We start from the raw sequence: 20,691 nt of genomic DNA on the forward strand, positions 1-20,691 counted from the left end.
CTTAAAAGACAGGCAATGACAGGGGCAGCATGCACACAATGTACAGCCACACTGGCTAGGGCTGATGGGAGTCATAGCTAAAAAATCATCTGGAGGGTGCCAGGCTGGGAAAGGCTGACCTAAACACTTTGCCCAATATTATTCTTCCAAATGCCCAAATACAGAGCTTGGAAAAGTTACTTTTTTAAACTACAACTCCCATCAGCCCCAGCCAGCATGGCCACTGGATTAGGCTGATGGGAGTTATAGTTCAAAAAAGTAACTTTCCCAAGCACTGCCCAAATACACTTAGCTTCTCTCTGTCTCTGTTTCTCTGGTCCACCAAAGTGGAAAGGGTCTTATTCAAGTGCTCATCGCAGAGCTTCTCCCTCCCTCAGAATTAGGAATGCTTGAGGAATTTAATTTCTAGAATTCCAAAGCAAACTGACTAATGAAAGAGTATCTGAAAGAGCGTCTCCAACCTCATCAAGGATGTCGCGCAACAAGATCAGCCTCAAAAGGCCTCCTCTCTATCCCACCAGTGAAAACAGCTAGACTAGGGAGAGGGCTTTTTCTATTGTGGCTCCCACTCAGTGGAATTCCCTCCCAAACGATCTCCATCATGCCCCCGCTATGATGAGCTTCCACCGGGCCTTGAAGACCTGGCTCTCCAGACAGGCTTTTGGGGTGGGTTAGGTTTATTACTACTGTTGAGATTTTAATGTTTTAATGTATTTGTATGTTTTTATTCTGTGCGTCGCCCAGAGTGGCTGGACAGCCAGCCAGATGGGTGACTAATAAATCTAATAAATAAATAAATAATGTGTGAAACAGAACATAATTATCCTTCACATTTTGAACTTCTCCAAATTTTGCAATGCAATTTTCAGCTCAAACAATGTGCCAAGATGCGTTAAACATGCGTATTTTAGGACATGTATCTGAATACATATTCTGTCATAAGATGCATATTTAAATATCACTTTTCATGTAGATTTCTTAAAAAAAGATTCACAGGTGAATGTTGAAATGGGGCATATTTATGAATACATGAAAAATCAACACAGATGAGAAATAGACTGATCTGTCTGTCCAATATCACTCTGATTAGCTTCAGTTGCCATTTAACCTTTTGCTTCTGGGTATATCTGCACTAGATAGGGGGAGACATTTGATTCAGTTTGCACTTAAGGGCAAACCTACTTAATTTGCACTTTCGAAAACCATCTGCGAACCCTAACACAGCCATCCTTTGACATTCACACGTCTCTGAATTTTGCAATGCAGTTCTCCAGCCAGGTAATATCCACGAAAATGCACACCATCAGGATAAAGTGCACATAACATGCACATAAAATAGCATGCAAGAATGCATTCTATTAGGAGACATTGCTTTGCAAAAATATGTACAATAGGAGAAATTTGCATGTAAATGATGATGAATTTTTTTAAAAAATCACAAACTGATGTGGAACTGAACTTAAGAATGGAAAAACAAGAAACATCCCTGATCATGACCCAGTATTATGAAAAATACCATCGTCCTTTCCTCACCTTCAGCTCTCTGTCTTGCTGTTTGAAGTCCTCATCCTCATCAGAATCGCACTCCGGAAACTGGTAAACTTTAATTCCAAACTTGTCAGTCTCTTCCCGGATCTGCATAGGGACAGCCAGGGTGATGGCAAGAATAATCAGAGCTTGAAAAAGTTACTTTTTTGAACTACAACTCCCATCAGCCCCAGCCAGCATGGCCACTGGATTGGGCTGATGGGAGTTGTAGTTCAAAAAAAGTAACTTTTCCAAGCTCTGAGAATAATGGCAACTAGTTGACTGAAAGGCAGGGTATAAATCGACCTTCCCCCACCTAGTGCCCTCCAGCTGTTTTGAACAACAGCTCCCATCAGCCCCAGCCAGTGCAGCCTTATACAAAACCTCAACGTGGTCGAAAGAATGATCTGCCCTGCTCACCCGCTCTTTCAGCTTCTTGATCTCAGAGGGAATGAGGCAGTCGGCTTTGGCAATGAGGGGCACAATGTTCACCTTTTCATGCAGCGCCTTCATGAACTCCATGTCGACCGGCCTCAACCTGCAGCAAAGAAAGGCAACAGAGGGCAGTGCAGTGGGGGAGATGACCGAGAAGGCAAGCAATCACTATTTTTCCAGCAAGTCAGCAGTGGGAAAGGTGTGGACTGATGGCTCCAAAGTCAGTGAGGCAGTGAATCCACGCCGGGATTTAGTCTGAACTTTCAAGAAGCTGTCCAAGCTGCCATTCCAAAATAGGTTCAGAAACCTGAACAGCTCCTTGAAAGTTCAGACTAAAACCTGGAGCGGATTCACTGCCCCACTGACATCGGACTCACCTCCAAAAGGGAAGTTTCTCCTTTGCATTAAAAAGGACCCTCTTATAACAACTCCTCTTTTCTAGTGGTGCAATTAGGAAATTATAGAGTCTGGACTGAACGGCTTTACAGGGACTCCCGCCCTCTTTAGATGGTAATGTCACTTATTTTTAAATGCGGCAAACCAGCCCTCCAGCTCATTCCACTGAGTGGGGCCCCGAACCTGGGATCTAAAATCCTACCCTGATAGTGCCATTTCCCCCATTGCTCTTGTTCTCCTAAGTCTGGAGTGGGAAACCTTTCTTCAACCCGAGGGCCGCATTCCCTTCTGGGCAATTTTATGGGGGCCACATGCCAGCAGTGGGTGGAGCCTAGAGTCAAAATCAGGTGGAGCAACAGGTGCACATTTGACCTTTTGTGCAGCAGCTTGTTTTACATACCCCCTTCTCTATCCTCCACCCAGGCAAGCACGAAACGTTTAGGACATATTCCAGCCAGGCAAAAATATGTGAAGCAGGGCCACTGAGGAGCATAGCCTGGGGAAGAGTTCCAAGGGCCAGATGGAGAGAGCGGGAGGGTTGCATTTGGCCCCCAGGCCTGAGGGTCCTGTCCGATATTAACTTGCTGATTCACCCAGATGATCGCCATCCAATTCTTTAGCCCTGACTTCTGACTTGCTTCTTGCACCTTGCTTCTTGGTTTTTTCCCGCAGCTCAGACTTACTCCAAGGTCCTGACTGATCTCCTGGTTTACCCCAGCCTGCCGGCCACAGACCAGCCCTAACCAAAAACACCGTGCAACCGGGGACAACATGGCTGTCCAACCCACATGGTGGCCAGCTTCTCAAACCAAGCCTGGGGGACAAAAACAGATGCCTGCTTTCCCCCCCTCTTTCCCTTCTGGTTGCTGGACGTGCTCGATCACTGAGTCGGCTGACCCACCACGCGCCTGCAAGAGCCCATCCTGCCTTACCCGTGGCCAAAGGGTGAGATGAAGTAGAGGCAGCAGTGCACTCGGTTGTCCTGGATATTCTTCCGATTGAGGCCGCTCTCATCCCGGAAATACTGCTCAAACTGCTGGTCAATGTAGTCCGTGATAGGCTTCCAACTGGGGCAAGACATGCAAAAAAGGTGGCAATGGGACACCCGTTTAGATGGCACGGGGCAAAGAGGGGGGATCACATGACAGAGAGAGGGCAGAGAGGGGGGATCACATGATGGGAAATTTGGTAGTTCATTGGACTGGGGGTCCTTGAGGGAATTGAAGGCACAGGCTTGCAGCAAAAAGGTAGGCCTTTATTGGATGACAAGCGTACGCTTGGTCAGTCTCCCTCTGAGTGAGTAGAGAACTCCAGAGAGGGAGGTGGGGTGGGGGGTCCGACTCACCACTCAATGTTGTTAACAGCATCTCCAAACCCCGGCGTGTCAACAATGGTCAGTTTCAACTTCACCCCCTTCTCCTCGATGTCAACCGTGTGCTTCACAATCTCTACCGTCTGACTGATTCTTTCTTGATATAGAAAGACGAATGAAAAAGAACAGTGGAGGTTAACACCAGAGATGTCTCTCCATCTCCCCCACCTCCAAACTGGCCTCGCTGTTTAGGATTAATCACCTTCCCTTCCCCCAAAATCCCCTTCCTTTCCCCAAAATGGATCTAGAAATCTTCAGGTCTGTGGCAGCTCCATATCAGTGAGGCAATGGAATCCACTGTGGGTTTTAGCCCAAACTTTCAAGGACCTGTCCAAGGTGCTGAAGCCTAGTCCCGCAATGGGCTAAGCACCTTGGACAGCTCCTTAAACATTCAGACTGAGACCAGGAGTGAATTTTACTGCCCCACGAACAAACAGCCACCAGCTGCCACTGCTCTCGTCGAAGATTAGCCCTCAGCTGCAAATTCCCTCAGTGGCCTTAAAAAAGCAGCAGAAAACTTGTGACTCTCTAGATCAGCCTTTCCCAACCAGTGTGCCTCCAGATGTTGTTGGACCACAACTCCCGTCAGCCTCAGCCAGCATTGCCAATGGTCAGGAAATATGGGAATTGTAGTCCAGCAACATCTGGAGGCACACTGGTTGGGAAAGGCTGCTCTAGATGTTGCTGAACTCCAACTCCCATCATTCCCCTGGCCACTGACCATGCCGGCTGGGGTTGATGGAAATTCGAGTCCAAGAACAGCTGGAGGGTCCACAAGTTCCCCATCCCTGCCTGCAAGAAAGCCCCTATTTCTTGGCCTCAGCCTTCCCCCTGGCAAATCTGTAATATGGGGCTATTACAGGTCTAAGTTATTTCTTTCAATGTTCACAGAGTTGGCTGAAGGATTACCAAGAAGGCATGCAAAGTGCTTTGGGCATCTGAACTTTAAAAATGCTTCTTTGCAATTCTTGCAGTGCTTTCTTTTAAAACCCAAAGAAAGCAGTATAAGAAATGCTAAGAATCATGACAACATGTAAATACTCGCAATCTCAAACATGCCATAATCATGTCATGTCAAAGGCTATGAGTCACAATAGCTACATGCCATTTATTTTTATTTTATTATTACATTTACATCCAACCTTTCCTCCAAGAAGCTCAAGGTGGCATAAATGGTTCTCTTCCTTCCTCTCCATTTCATCTTCACAACCACCCCATGAGGTAAGTTAGGCTGAGAGACAGTGACCGGCCCAAGGTCACCCAGTGATCTTCATGGCCGAGCGGGGATTTGAACCCCGGTCTCCCAGATCCCAGTCTGACACTGTAACCACTGCACCACACTGATACCTCCAGTATCAGAAGCAGTACATCTCTGAATACCTGTAGCCAGAGATCCTATTGCCCCCGCTCCCTGCTTGTGGGCTTCCCAGAGTCACCTGGTTTGCCACTGTAGGACACAAGATGCTGCCTTTGGCCTGATTCAGCAGGGCTCATCTTATGCTCTCATGAGACTGTTATTTGCTCAAGGCAACCAGAATGAGTCTTGCAGTTCCTGGCCAAATGTTGCAAGGGAAACGCTGGATTCTTAGAACCCTCTCTTTACTGAACACTGGCATTTGCAGGAAAGAATTGGTGGCAGGAAAGGGTGCTTAACCTTTCCTCTCTTCCCCCCCCCCCACCAATACTGATTCTCCCCTGTTCAGTAGAGTTGCACACAGCCCCGCTGACAGAAGCCTCAAATCAGGATGACGGGCCTTGGGCCAACCTGAGCATCACCCACACCAGATCTGGCCCCAAATCAATTCAGGGGGTGGGGCTAATTAAACATATAGTTGGGAGGGGGTAAAGAAGGAGGCACTGCGTCTCCCCACCCCGACCACAAAGCAGGATGGAAGGGGCTTGTGACAGAGTGCCTGCACCCCACTCAACAGGTATGGACATTCTTACTGTGAGTTAGGAATGTACAGCTAAAAGGTTGGATCCAAACTATGCTGTAACAAACTTAGGTTGAAACCAACCCAATGACTTCCAACTGGCCAGCTTAATTGTTCTTGATATTGTTTTTAGATGCTCTTAATGTTTTCAGACATTTTTAATGGTTTTTTTTTAAATTATTTTAATTGTGTGGATTTACTGCTTGGTTGTTTGCTGTCCAGAGCTCCTCTGAGAGGAAGGAAAGGCCGAAAATTTAAGAAAGCAATTGCTATCGTCACCACCACCATCATCTCAGACTCCTCCACATGAGCAGGAAACCAGATTGGCCCAGAATTTCCTCGCATGTGGAGGAGCCTGATGTGCATATATCAGTACATGGCCACAAAGGCCATAAACGGTGCACAACCCCGTGACACCCTCACACATGATTTCAGCATGTGAGGGGGGTTGTGTGGTCCCCTCTGCAACTCTCCCCTCCCCGCAACTCAGAGTGACAAGACAAGATCCAGAATCCTAGCTAAACAGCAAAGCTAGGGAACAGCACCCCCTATTTGTTAGAGGTGTTGCTTATTTACAACAAATACCTTCAGCGTTGAGAAGTTTTCGGTCTTTGTAGAGGTCTGTCAGGAACAAGCTGTTTACCAAGGTAGATTTACCCAGACCCGACTCTCCTAAAAGGGGGCAAATGCAAGCACCAGATGAGAAGAACATCTTGGCCAAAAGCTTTTGATGCTGACTTCCAAGACGGGCATTTGTTACTGTTCAAGAATGGCATGCAGGAGTGACATTATCTTCCAGCAAGTAGGAGATGTTCCCATTTAGAATGCTCCGTCCTTGGACAGACACTCAAATCTCACCTCCTCCTATCCAGTTTGTCTCCATTTTCAATGCCCACAGAAAAAGCAGTTACATTGGCAGGGAAGGATTCAAATGCTAAGTCCCTGACAATACATCAGTTTGAGTAAGGATACACCAAGGGTGATCCCAAGAGCCAGAGGAGGCAGGACATATATAAGCCCAGAATCTCTGGGCTCAATCCTGGAACATGTGAAGATAAAGAGACAGAGAGAGAGGTAATCTAAGCACATACAAAGTGCATTCCTTTGTGATTAAAATACCTACATCAGAGATGGAGAATCTCAGGCCGAGAGGCCAAATGCGGCCTTCCAGGCCTTTCTATCTAGCCCTCGGAATGCTCTACAGACCACACCCCTTCTCCCCAGGCCACATCCCTCACTGGCCTTGCTTCACACCCTGAGCATTTCTGCTCAGCCGGAAAGTATCCTTGAACGCTGGCAATAGCTCTTGCTTGCCAGATGAAGGACAGAGAAGGCTGTGTTAGAAAATAGCCTCCTATACAATGGGTAATATTTGCATTCATTGCTCCGCCTTTGGTGCCTTTTGCCTTTGGCCCCGCCCATCACTGGCCTGTGGCCCTCCAAAGGATGCCCAGGAGGGGATAAATTATGTGAGTTGGAGCCAAGCAACATCGAAAGGGCCACAGGATCCGCATCGCTGAACTAGAGCGCCAACCCCATTGAACACATCAGAACCTAACATCCTGAGGACTGTGTGGTTACATTTGATTCATGCATCACTATGGCAGTTTATTGATTTAATTCTTTTATTCCACTTCTGGATCGCTTCCCGTACAATATCTCAAAGCGGTTTCATAGTGAAAATGTCCATATAAAAACAACTGAAAACAATTCCGCTTGTAAAAATAACTCCGTCTATAATTCCATACATACACACAGACATGCACACATTATAAACAACTTCAAATGGAAAAACAAGTTCAGATACAGACTGAGATGAAGACCTCCCTTTCAAAGGCTTGTCCAAAAAGGAAGGTCTTCCAGTAGGTGCCAAGATGACAACAGAGATTGCTGGTGGAAGCTGGCCCATTGGGGCAAGTGGGGCACTACCCATCCAACCTCAAGCCAGCCCCCAACTGCCTAACTTACAACTAGTCTATGGGGGGGTGGCACGCCCTATCATCTTCCTCTTCCTTCATCCCAGTGTTGCCCTTGTAGAACTCAGCAGAGAGGGGGATGGAGACAAAACTAGAATTAGTTGTCTGCCTGTCAACTTATTTGGCTCCACCTACTGTTTGGAGTGCTGGAATTCTGCCCCACCGCTCTCAATGGGCACTAGCCACCACTGGAGACAGCACCTATCCGATGCGTAACAGAAGGGAGTTCCAAAGGGTAGGTGTCGCCACACTGAAGGCTCAAGTTATACATCATAAGGAAGTGACCTCCTGATAAGATGGCAGAATGAGGCAATCCTTCTATGACCAATGGATGTGGAATCAAGGCTTTGTTAATACACAGAAGACTCTCACGTAACTCACAAATAGTAGCGTAGTGGCAACTTCAGAAGTTCAGGGTCCCTTCATGATAGTCACAGCTGCACCCCCTCTTTTTTTTTTTTGCTGTTGGGCTGAGAATGAGATCCTTGTTAATGCTTTCTCCCACAACTACAGATGTCTGTAGGAGCCAATTAGCATGACAAGGGTGTTAACTACTGAGAAGAGTCTTCTCAGTGGCTGGCCCACCTCCTTTCACTCTGATTGGCTCCAATCTGCAGGAAAGGACAAGGAAGAATGTTAGACGACACTTCTCAGCGGCTAACACACAACCCTTTCATGCTGATTGGCTCATAAGATGCTGAAGACATAGGGACCTTGCTGAGGCCTTGCTCCCAAAAAAGTAAAGAGTCTAAGACTCCCTGAGACCCTGGACAACTACACCCCTGCTCACAAGAGAGATGGTTCTTACACAGGAGGCTATAGCAAAGCTTGGGGATCCTCACCTGCCACCATGAGGGTGAAATCAAAGCCCTTCTTCACAGATTTCCGGTGCACCTGGTTGGGGAGGGTGGCAAACCCCACATACTGCCTCTCGTGGTCCTGAAAGAAGGAGAGGAGCAGCTATTGGTCACCATGGACAAAACGTTACGTCGCATCATTATGGAGAAAGGGAAGGACTCTTTCATACAATGCATAACCAAACAATAGAATTTGCTACTGGCGGCTACTGGCTTAGATGGCTTTAAAAGCGGAAGGGTTAAAGAATTGAAAAATGGACGGCCTTCAAGTCGATCCTGACTTATGGCAACCCTATGAATAGGGTTTTCATGGTAAGCGGTATTCTGAGGGGGTTTACCATTGCCTTCCTCTGAGGCTGAGAGGCAGTGAGCTTCATGGCTGTGTGGGGATTCGAACCCTGGTCTCCCAGGTCATAGTCCAACACTCTAACCGCTACACCACACTGGCGAAGAAATAGTATGAGATTCTTCTGCCTCCACTGTTGGAAGCTGCTGGGAAGTGGGGAAAGCACTGTTGCACCCAGGACCTCCTTTCAGGCTTCCCAGAGGCATCTGGTTGGCCACTGTGAAAACCCAGGGTTTTTGCCAATAAAGGCATTCTGTTCAAACAAGGACTTCCACTTCCACACCAGAACTTCCCCTCGTCTCTCCGTGCCCTCCAACCCACTTGGGGGTGGGAACCCAGAACAGATTCAGGGAGGAAGGGCAGTGGCGTCACTAGGGGGGTGCGGGGGGTGCGGACCACACCAGGTGACACCATCAGAGGGGGGTGACTCTCAGCTTTAATTTTTTTTAAAAAAAAGTTTCTAGGTGGTCCGGTTCTCGAGATATACATAAAAACGTCAGCCCACCCGTTAAATCTTTTTTTAAACTACTGTATAGCACTTCATACCTTTAACCCCGCCTGTTCAGGATTGCAGCCAATCAGTGAAGTGTTTGTTTGACCTGTGGCAGTGTCTAGTAAACCTCATTGCAAGGCCAGAAAATGGTGGTTTCACCCCCCCCATTTATCTGAAAATCTCATAAATTGGGTAAGTATATACATTTCAGTTTTTTCCCCTCTTGTGTGTAGGAGTCAGATCCTGGGCAGTGTTTTCAAAACCTTCCCAATACTTGCTTTTGTGGGGGTAAAAGCATTGCTAATCACATATCTCCAGAGTAAATCCCATTGAATTCAATAGGATTTACTTTTGAGTAGACATGGTTATGAATGTGCTGAAAATCAATGGGACTTTGGAGTGAATGTAAAAAAGAATTGTGTTTGTGTTGTCTTTCTGTGTCCCCCCCCCCTCCAGTCCTATTTTAAAGCAAGTAGGCAGGGCTTACTTAGGCATTACAGTTTTTATTCTGTAGGAAACGAATACTGATTTTTTTAAAACTAATACTGATTTTTCTGCAATGACCAACTGGTTTGACAATAAACACTTATATGGGCTGTATGTATTTATACATCTGCAGTGTGTGTGTGTGTAGTCTTTCCAACAACCCTGTGAGGTAGGGTTGGAAACCAAGGCAGCTCACAACAAGAAATAAAGCCATTTAAAATCCAATAACCATAAAGCAAGAATAAACAGTTGGAAAACAGCCTAAAGAGGCATGATTCTGAATTTTGGGTTGGGTGAATGAAGTTTATTTATTTATTATTTAATTTATATGCCGCCCTTCCTCCCAGTAGGAGCCCAGGGCGGCAAACAAAAGCACTAAAAGCACTTTAAAACATCATAAAAACAGACTTTAAAATATATTAAAACATCTTTGAAAATATTTTTTTAAAGCTTTAAAAAAACATTTTTTTAAAAAAAAGAAAAGGCTTAAAAACATATTAAAAAGCAATTCCAACACAGACTCAGACTTGGATAAGGTCTCAACTTAAAAGAACAAGTTGAAAGAACAAGATCCTTATCACTTGAGGCTATAGTTCTCTGCACACTTCCCAGTTTGAGTAAGCCCCATTGAATACATTGGGACTTGCTTCTGAGTAAACAAACATCGGATTGCACTATAAATATATTTAAAGATTGTGTAATTCATAACATATTTGATAGTCATGTTTATATAAATATTTCTTCATACTGTGTCCCAATAAGTATTTGATTTCACACTATGGTTGTAGATGATTTTTTCCTCTACATTTTAAGTGTGCCCTTCTTCCTGGGGGTGGTCATGGTTCTCCATTGTTTTCATCCTGAGGGGAGGATAGGCTGAGAGATGGTGAGTAGCACATTTAAGGTCTCTTCACCTCCCCCCCCTTTTTTATTTGTATTTATTTTATATTTCTCCAATATCTTCCCCTGGCTGTTTTTATGTATTTTAAATATTTTTAGATTAAATAAATAGGAAATCATAATTGTGAACCTCCCTAAAAGCAATTTACCTATCCTTATGTTTTGGCAAAGTGATGGTGTGAAGGCATGCTAGTAGAACAAGAGACCATGTTTGAGGCATGTTATAAGGTGTTTGAGGACTTTTGTCACACATTACTTTTTGAGACCTGTAGATTCATGTTGGAAACAACATGTGCACGTATTGAATGGTGGCTTGGGTGCTGTTTTTTCAGTCTACGCTGCATGCGTAGCGAAGGTGATACATCATCTGGCAGCTAGCTTCATAACATGAGAATGAAAAACATTTGGATCACCCACTTGTTTACTTTTCTCACTATTGAGACCACTTCATATATTACTTTTTCATACACAGAAATTTAATCTTTGTATAGGAAAAAGTATTTTGTAAAATGTGAAGGACAGTGGCTGCCCAGTCAGTAGAACCACTGTACAAGATCTGCTCAGCCACTGTAATTACCTTTTTGTTTTGAGTGACCTTTTGTCTGGGTCTTGGTTCAGGTGTGTATCCAACTTTGATGTGCTTATGGAAGGGGTGTGCAAGTAGTGCCCCCCCAAGTGTGGAGGCTTGGACAAACATTGTGTTATGGAAAACCAAAGTCTGTGTGAAAGTACATATTTGGGAATGCCATCAGTGTAATCCTAAACACACTTAATAATATCGAACTTGCATGTCACAAAATATTACGGTCATGTCCATAAGCACCAGGAGGGTAGTCACCCAGGGGATCTTAGTTCCTCTGCTTTTTTGGGAGCAGGGTCCCTATGTCTCCAAGCATCCTACAGTCAGCATGAAAAGGGAGTGTGTTAGTCACTGAGAAGAGTCTTTTAATATGCTTCCTTGCCTTTTCTGCAGATTGGAGCCAATCAGAGTGAAAGGAGGTGAGTCAGCCACTGAGAAGACTCTTCTCAGTTGCTAACGCTCTCCACTTTCATGCTGATTGGCTCCTAGAGATCTTTGTTGTTGTGAGAGAATGCATTAACAAAGATCTCATTCTTAATCCAGGAGCAAAAAAGGGTGTATGTGACTGTAACTATCATGAAGGGACCCTGCAGCTCTGAATTTTCTACTAAACAACTGATAAATACCTATGTAACTTTGTGTCTGGAGACTTATTATTAAGAATCACTTTCCATAATTGTAAGGAGGTGTGTCCACACGCATGCATCCCAGGCACCTAAATGAGGGGAGAGAGCAGCATAGGGACATAAGCAGGTGTCTTATTCCAGGGGTTCCCAAACCTTTCTTCTACATAGACCACTTGAAAATTGCTGAGGGTCTGAAAGTATCTGAAAATTTACTATGGGCATATGCAAGATAATTAACTCCCATTAGTAATAAGAGCAAGAATTTGAGCTGTGCGTATGATATTGTAATTTAAAGGTGTAATTTTAATTTTGCTAGTTGTTTATGTCACTATTATCGCCATTACATTCAGTGATATATGGGAATTACGATTTATGAGTAACATTAGTAGAAAAAACATTACTAAGGATTCTGTATGGTCTGATACGGGAGGAGGTCCATGGGGGTGACACCATGAGTTACCGCACCGGGTGACACCAACCCTAGTGACGCCACTGAGGAAGGGCAGGAGGAGAGGGGGAGGCAGTTCTGTTGCACATGTCCTTGTGAAAAAGAGACAAGTGTGTTGTATACAACCCATGACGCTGAGACTAGATGAGCCATTGGCCTGGTTCAGCAGGGTTCTCCTCCTGTTACTGTTGCTTTTGAAAGCTTTGTTAAGCTGTCTTGTGTATCCTCTAGTCCACAAAGGCAAATATTTTTACGTCAATCAATAAGTTGAATTGAATTACATTGAAATGGAAAGGTATTGGGGGGGGGTATTCAATGCTAGTCCTACTCAGAGTAGACCCATTAAAGTTAATATAACTACCGTGCATTCACTCATGTTAATGGCTCTACTCTAAGAAAGACAGTTGACTACAAACCATTATTACTGTTCTTAACTGATAATGTATACCGATAATACCAAAACTGGCACCTAAGGAATTTACAAGGATAAAAACCAATTGGACAAACACGAAAATATTAAACATCTATAATTAAAAGGTGCAATGAAACAATCCCATTAAAACAAGAAAATCAGGTTCAGAGATCAAGAGATGGAATGAAACAAAACAAGCCTTCAAATTCAGAGGCAATATTCCAATTGCAAGAGAGACAAAGGGTTCGGAAGAACACAATAAGTCAACGGATGGAGGCGGGCGCTGATCCTCTACACGTCCTTTGTAGCCCAGTTTTGTGGTGGTGACAAGCTGGAGTATTTCTGGTTCCCATTCTCTCTCCACCCCTGGGGGGGGGGGAACTCCCTTGGGAACAACACTATAGTGGTGTTCACATGGTACATTCAAGAAGTGTACAATCTGTAGATAGCTGTGGTGTACTGTACACTTGAATGGCTGCTCAGATACAACATTCATCAAGTACATTCTCTGTACGCCATAGCTGATCTGTACAAATCAGCAAGTGTCCATGCTTTCACACAAGGCCTGTTCGGACATTACACAGGTAGACGCTGTCTCTACACAGGTACAAGCGTTTGTGTGAAAGAGTGTGCCCTTGTTGATTTGCACAGCTCAGCTCTCATGTATACAGGTAGAAAGATGGTACACTCATTGAAGGTGCCATGTGAATCGCTGGGCAAGTAAACAGCTCAGCTGTCTGTGTACACAGATGATACACTCGTTGAATGTAACAGGTGAACACCCCTACAAACCTGAGTAGGGAAAAGCTGTGTCAATATAACATGTGAAAAAGCCTTATGTCATCACATAGCATCGTTCCCAGGTGGAGTCAGGGAAAAGAAACTGGTGACTAGCACCTCCCTGAAAGAGGCCTGCTTGCCACCCTCCACTAAGCCCCTCCCCCTCTTTTTGACAATTTCACTTCATTCTCCTCCCACTGACAAACTTCCAGAATGTCACCCTCTTTTCGATCCATGAAAAAGAGGTGAAAAAATTACCTAGGGAGGTAGTGGGCTCTCCAGCACTGGAGGCCTTCAAGAGGCAGCTGGATAGCCACCTGTCAGGGATGCCTTAATTTGGATTCCTGCATTGAGCATGGTGTTAGACTCCATGGCCTTTTATGCCCCTTCCAACCCTACAATTTTATGATTCTATTCTGTGATTCTATGGGGTGGAGAGGGCAGTTGGCTTTCCCCCACCACACATTCTGCTTGATAGCAAGCACACCCATGTATCCATTCGACATTGCATTGCAAAATTCAGATGAGTGCGCATTTTGAAGGCTGGCCATGCTTGGGTTCTCATATTGTTTCAGAACGTGGAGAGCTGATAGGTTCCCCTTTAAAGGTGAAATGAATCAAATTTCTCCCCCATTCCTAGTTTCCTAACGTAGCACTAAGTCAAAGTCACTTAGCGGTATACTTCTTCCGCTGGCAAAATGTTTTGCACCAACGGAACATTGTCGTGCAACAGAAAGCATCAGCTGGTTGCTGGAAACTTTGTGGCACAATAGATGGCGCAATCTGCTGCACAGCTGCTTTCCACTAGCGCCGCTGTTGCGTTGGATTCCTCCGTTGCATAACACTAACATTCACCCATCTACTAGTGCAAGACCCTTCCGCAAGCCAACACAGAACACTGGGTACAGGCCATGGCATATCTGTCTATGAACAAACGGATGCCATGGTAGATACCAAAGCTGCAGATGAATAAATAAGGGGCCAAGCTTTCATTCAAAAATAAAGGTCCATGGAGGAACGTTTATTGGTTTGGTAGGGAGAAAAAGAGGAAGGGAAGGACTAGAGGTAGGTAAGGACAAATCTGTCTATTTCAGGTTCTAATTTCTCTATCCTTAAGGTTAGTTCTCCACATCTGTGATTTAAAAAAAGTCCTCTTGCAAATTCATCCACATTCTAGTGAGAACTGCTCCTAATAGATACATTTCTTCAAAGCAATCATATAGGGCATTTTTGTATTTTATTTTACAAATATATGCATTCTTATGCCCGCTTTACCCTTGTTTCTGCATCTTTGTATATATCACTAGGCTAAAGCACTGCATTGGAAAATTCAGAGAAGTGCACATTTCTAAGGGTGGCTGTGTTCCGCTTCCCGTATTGTTTCAGGAAAGGCGAATCAGGTAGGCTCACCTTTAAATGAGACCTGGATCCACCATGGCTTCTATCCATGCCCTGGAACTGCTCTCCTTTGGCAAGGTTGCAGCATCATGTGCCAGGGTCGACCTCAGGGTTGGAGGGAGCCCTGGGCAAAAGGGTCTTCTAGGGAGCCCATCCTCTATTTGTGGGTCTCAGCAGGCCCAGTGGCAGAGGTGACAGCACTTGAAACAGTTAAATCCTCCAGGACAGGTGTGGGGAAGCATTTTCAGCCCAAGGGCCACATTCCCTTCCCGGCAATTTTCCAGGGGCCACATGCCAGTTGGGGGGCAGAGCCAGAGCAAAAGCAGACAGAACAACAAATGTGGGGTTTTTTTTAACCTCTGAAAAGTAGGCAAGTTTCTACTCACACTCACACATCCCTCTCTGTCTCCTCCAAGCAAGCATGATCAGATTTCGAGGACACTTTCCAGCCGGGCAAAAAGACTCAAGATGGGTGTGTGGCCTGGGGAGAGGCGGCGTAGCCTGAGGGAGAGTTCCAGGGGCCAGACAGAGAGGCCTGGAGGGTCACTGTTAGACCCCAGGCCTGAGGTTCTCATTTCCAAGTTCTCGTTAGTATCGCAGAACGATACTAAGTCAGTTATTGTGAGAAATTTAAATGATGGTTAAATCCAGCTGCCTGGTGCTCACAATGCCGGGCTGGAAAAGGATTAAGAAGGAGAGATCATGGTCCCTTCTAGAACACTGGGCCCCTGACAGGTGCCCAGTGATACCAGCTGGCCCCATTACATGCATTCACTCCATCTCATGGGACCTGGCAGAAGATGGTGTTACTAGCTATATAGATACTGACCTCCTGGTCAGTATATCACCCTACATGATTAAATTTTAAGCAGCAGTGATAATAATTAAGAGGAGGAAAGGTCAAAGGGCTGATAACATCTTGGTGTCTCCCAAAGAAGATGGGAGGGAGGGAGGGAGGGAGGGAGGGACAAACCAAAGAGTGTTTTTGTAATGAAACGTCTGCTGTGCTGCTAAGCTTGACAGAAAGATAGATGAGTCCCGATTCTCCTCTTCTGTATCAGAATGATGACCGCTTGCGGCTGATGAATGAGAAGCTAAAGAGATTGTTGAGGTGGATGTTTCAAGAGAGTTTAAAGAAGTCTGAGAGCCACATTAGATGGAATGATTCGTCATTGCATAAATGGGTTTTTGAAAGTAAGGGTGGCATCCAGTGAAACACATGCTAGCGCAAGGATTTCCGCTTGCATTATGGAACGCCCACTCCTCTCCTCTCCCCACACCCCAGATCTACTCTGAAGGGTTGAGGGAAAACCCAGAACAGATTTGGGAGATGGGTGTGGGGAACAGAGAGGGAGGGGAACCTCCTATGGGCTAGCTGATTTACTTCATGGGATACTACCATAAATCTCAGGTGCCTGGATCCAGATCAGGACCACAGAAGAGGGCAAAATATTAAAGTCCCCTACCCCACATATGTGATGCATCTAGGTCCCAGTCCAGGTCTCTCTCTCTCTCTCTCTCTCTCTCTCTCTCTCTCTCTCACACACACACACACACACACACACACACACACACACACCTGTCATTTACCTTCACAAGGCCTTTAATAAGAACTATTTTTAATTAAACAATTGTCATCCTGCCTATTATGCCATATAGATCCAAGATGGCTTAACAAACACTGATAAAACCAGGAAAAAGCAACCATGATTCCTAAAAAAGGCCCAATATGCATACAAATTAATGTGGAATGAATGAAATATCTTTATTGCTCAGAGCATAACTACCACAATTCATCACATGTAAAAGGAAAATACAGAATACATATTAAAATATGATCTGTATTTTAATATGTATTCTGTATTTTCCTAAATTAATGTTAACTGATTGGATCCTTAGATCAATCTTGCCAAGTTTTGCTTTCACAGAGCTACAATTCCCTGAGTTCCTGGGGATAAGGGATTGATGGTTAAACCACTCTTGTTGTTTAATTGTTAAAGTGGTACAAGAGGTCTTTAAATGAATGGGGTGATAGTTAATGCTCCTCCTACTCAGAGTAGACCCACTGAAGTTGATAGACATGGCCAACTTAGGTTCATTAATTTCAATGGGTCTACTCTGAGTCAGACTTAGCTGAATACAACCGGTGGTGCAGATGTAGTCTTAGTCTTTTCCATTCCATTTCCAGGTGGATTTTTAATGGAAGATCCTGAAAAATTGGTGTGAAAATACTTGTGTTTTTTTTAAAAAAAAAAGTACTTACAAGGTGATCCGAGAGTTGCGTGCTGCCTCCATTCCTCTAAAAAAATATAAATAAATAAACATTACTTTTAAAACTTCTAAAACTATGGCATCCGGCCACCCGCAGCCTGCGTGACTAGCACATGGAAGTTCTAGCTGCCACACCCTTTGAATGTGCATGGAAGCAAGGCCCTTGGGAAGTGATGGGACTTGATGACTTTCCGTAGCTCTCAAGGGGGAACTGTACCCCCAAAAAAAGCCTGGCTGCCCCAAGTAGTCACCATTCCTGCTTCTAAGGAAGGAACCCACTGGGCAAGAACCCACCCACCTGACATCCTCAGGTGTGCACCAACCCCCATTTTCCGCCAGACTGAAAACCATCGCTCCCACAAGCGGCAGTGATGGCCACCAACCTGGATAGCTTCAAAAGAGGATTTGATGGGGCCACCGAAAATAAGGCTATCAATGGCTACTAGGGTTGCCAGGTTCAGGGCCTGAGACTGATCTGGTATCTTTAGGAGAAGTGAAAGTCAGCCACATGCAGGTGTTCTTGCAACACTGTAATGGGAAAAACCACAAGATGGAATTCTCCCTTCCAACTTTGAAAGATACAGAAGACCTCTTGGAGGCCCGGCCTGGCAACCAAGAGGTCTTCTGCATCTTTAAAAGCTGATCTTGATGGGTAGGTTCTACCTCCACTGTCAGAAGCCATTGCTGGGAATTGCAAGAGGGGAGAGGGCTGTTGCATTTGGGCCCTGCTTGTGGGCTTCCTCTTGGGGCACTGGGTTGGCCACTGTGAGAACAGGATGTTGGACTAGATGGGCCCCCTTTGGCCTGATCCAACAGCCAGGCTCTTCCTATGTTCTGTGTGGGGAGGGTGGGCAAGGGCGTTCACACAGATGACCACCACCACCACCCAACATCTCTGCCCACACCAGCTCCACTTCAGACCTTCTGAAAAATAAACTAAAATTATGCGTGGTGGTGTACGGACAGTGGATAGAGAGAAATGTGTCTCTCAGGCACATCACACTAGAGTCTGTGGACATCCAATGAAGCTGAATGCTAGAAGAGTCAGGGCAAACAAAAGGAGGTACTTCTTCACACAAGGCACAGTGAAACTATGGAATTCACTCCCGCAGGATGGACTAACAGCCACTAACTTAGATGGCTTGAAAAGGGGATTGGTGCCCAGTTGGATCAGGCCAATGGCCCCTCTAGTCCAGCAGCCTGTTCTCAGAACAGGCAACCAGATGCCTGTGGGAAGCCCACAAGCGGGACCCGAGGGCAACCACGCTGCTCTCTCCACTGGTGATTCCCAGCAACAGATATTCAGACGGACAGTGCCTCCGACAGCAGAGATGGAACATAGTCGTCCTGACTAGTAGCCAATGAGAGCCTTCTTCTCCATGAATTTCTCTAATCACCTTAAGAGCATAAGCAGAGCCCTGCTAGATCAGGCCAGTGGCCCATCTAGTCCTCTGGGAAGCCTGCAAGCAGGACCTGAGTGCCACAGTGCTACTCTCCCCAACTTGCAACTGGAATTGGGAGGCACACTGCCTCTCACCGCCTGGAAATGCTTAAAATGTGAAACTGAACACCCACCCCTCTGTGTTTGCGTTGGCTCCAGAGCAAAGCAGGCCCCTTCCTGTTGGCCTCTTGGGGGCGGGGAGGCAGGAGATCCATTGGCTTGCTTGTGTCAACAGCATTCCGACTCCACTCAGAAACCACCCTCTGAAATACCCCATTCATTGCTCATGACAAATTCAAGGAGGTCCCTTTTGGCTGCTCTCCCTTCATGCTACACACAGAGGCTTCATTCTCCCAAGTCAGGCAACCTCCATCTTTAAAGATGGACGACTATTCCAAGACCTTTTCCTTTGACTTAAGATGCTGCGTGATGCAGAGTCAGGACGGCAGGGGAAGGGCTGTAGCTCTAAAGCAGAATGTCCCAGGCTCAATCCCCAATGGCATCTCCAAGTAGGACTGGGAATGTCCCCTGCCTGAAACCCTGAAGAGATGCTGCCAGTCAGTGCAGACAATATTGAACTGGATGGATCAGTGGCCTGGCTCAGGGTAAGACAGGTTACTGTGTTCCTAGCTCAATGTTGTCAAAATCTCCAAGACTTCAGACAGAGGTCGTCCCTAGTCCTACCAGAAGATGCAGGTCACTGAGCCTGGGACCTTTTGCATGCAAAACCTGCACTCTGGCACTGAGCTACAGCCTTGCAAAGCTGCTTTGTCCTTAAAAGCACACCCAGGCATGGAATCATTAAGTGCACCCATCAAACTCTTCTAGTCCATCGACCTCTGCACCAACTCAACATTTTTAGCCCTTTGGATGTTTCCCATCCTTCCGGCTTCCCAGCACAAGTTGCTACAGCAGTCCTGGCAGTGCTAGCATCAATCCCGAAGGCAGCATCCATTTAGCTGCGGCTAACATCTTGCAATGCCTACGGCCATGCTACCCTGAACGCACCCGATCTCGTCTGATCTCAGAAGCTAAGCAGGGTCAGGCCTGATTAGTACTTGGATGGGAGACCGCCTGGGAATACCGAGTGCCGTAGGCCAATGGCAAACCACCTCTGAAGACCTCTTACCATGAAAACCCTATGAATATATTCAAAAAGGATTCATAGGGTCGCCATAAGTCATAATCAATTTGAAGGCATATAACAGCAACAGCAACAAACATCTTGTAACAAAATCAGGATGGCAAGGCCACGGAATACTTTTGTAAAAAAGAATGAGTACAGAGATATACAAATTGACTTCCTTACAGAGAATCTCACATTCTTTTCTACCATCTTCTCACTCCTCATTATTATGATTTTTATTAATTAATGAAATGTATATCCTGCCCTTCCTCCCTAAAGGAGCCCAAGGCAGCGAACAAACAACAAAACGCTAAAGACATCTATAAAACATATTGAAAACAACACTTTTAAAAAGTCATAAAAACATGTTAAAAACATAGTATTTTTTTGAAAAAAAAATCTTCAAAAAAAAAAATTTAAAATCATCTTTAAAACAATCCCAGCACAGATAAGGTCTCTACTTTAAAAGGCTTGTTGAAAGAGGAAGGTCTTCAGCAAGCACCGAGAAGACAACAGAGTCGGCGCCTGTCTAATATTTAAGAGGAGGGAATTCCACAGGGTAGGTGCCACTATACTAAAGGCCTACTTCCTATGTTCTGTGGAACAGACTTCCTGATAAGGTTGTATCTGCAGGAGGCCCTTGCCGGCAGAGCACAATGATCGACTGGGTATATAAGGGGTGAGATGAACTTTCAGGCACCCTGGTCCCAAGCTGTGATGATGTAACCTTTGGCCCTCCAGATATTACTGAATTTAAAACCCCATTATACCTGGCCCTTGGCCATGCCACAGGGGCTGCCTGTGTAGACCAGCCTTTCCCAACCGGTGTGCCTCCAGATGTTGTTGGACCACAACTCCCATCAGCCTCAGCCATTGGCAATGCTGGC

General features: G+C 45.5%; 2 protein-coding genes and 1 non-coding gene across 7 annotated transcripts in view; 1 reads left to right on the forward strand and 2 right to left on the reverse strand.

The window, feature by feature from the left end:
* Positions 1–20,691, reverse strand: part of LOC133373490 (septin-2) — a 481,091-nt gene that overhangs the window by 334,664 nt on the left and 125,736 nt on the right. The window lies entirely within an intron of this gene.
* Positions 1–20,691, reverse strand: part of SEPTIN5 (septin 5) — a 74,232-nt gene that overhangs the window by 15,586 nt on the left and 37,955 nt on the right. For 3 of the 5 annotated variants that reach the window (XM_061602345.1, XM_061602342.1, XM_061602344.1), the window contains exons 2-8: positions 17,230–17,265; positions 8,483–8,579; positions 6,250–6,336; positions 3,704–3,827; positions 3,291–3,425; positions 1,948–2,065; positions 1,534–1,635 (exon numbers count right to left, since the gene is read on the reverse strand). In XM_061602345.1, coding sequence (XP_061458329.1) covers positions 1,534–1,635; positions 1,948–2,065; positions 3,291–3,425; positions 3,704–3,827; positions 6,250–6,336; positions 8,483–8,579; positions 17,230–17,265 — 699 coding nt within the window. The remainder of the gene's footprint in view (positions 1–1,533; positions 1,636–1,947; positions 2,066–3,290; positions 3,426–3,703; positions 3,828–6,249; positions 6,337–8,482; positions 8,580–17,229; positions 17,266–20,691) is intronic. The other 2 variants (XM_061602346.1, XM_061602343.1) reach the window with 1 other exon arrangement.
* LOC133373588 (5S ribosomal RNA) lies at positions 19,659–19,777 on the forward strand. The gene has a single exon (XR_009759712.1). It is a non-coding gene; the product is annotated as a 5S ribosomal RNA (ribosomal RNA).

Source organism: Rhineura floridana, chromosome 19 (assembly GCF_030035675.1).
Source record: "Rhineura floridana isolate rRhiFlo1 chromosome 19, rRhiFlo1.hap2, whole genome shotgun sequence".
In the NCBI taxonomy this organism is placed as follows: Eukaryota; Metazoa; Chordata; class Lepidosauria; order Squamata; family Rhineuridae; genus Rhineura; species Rhineura floridana.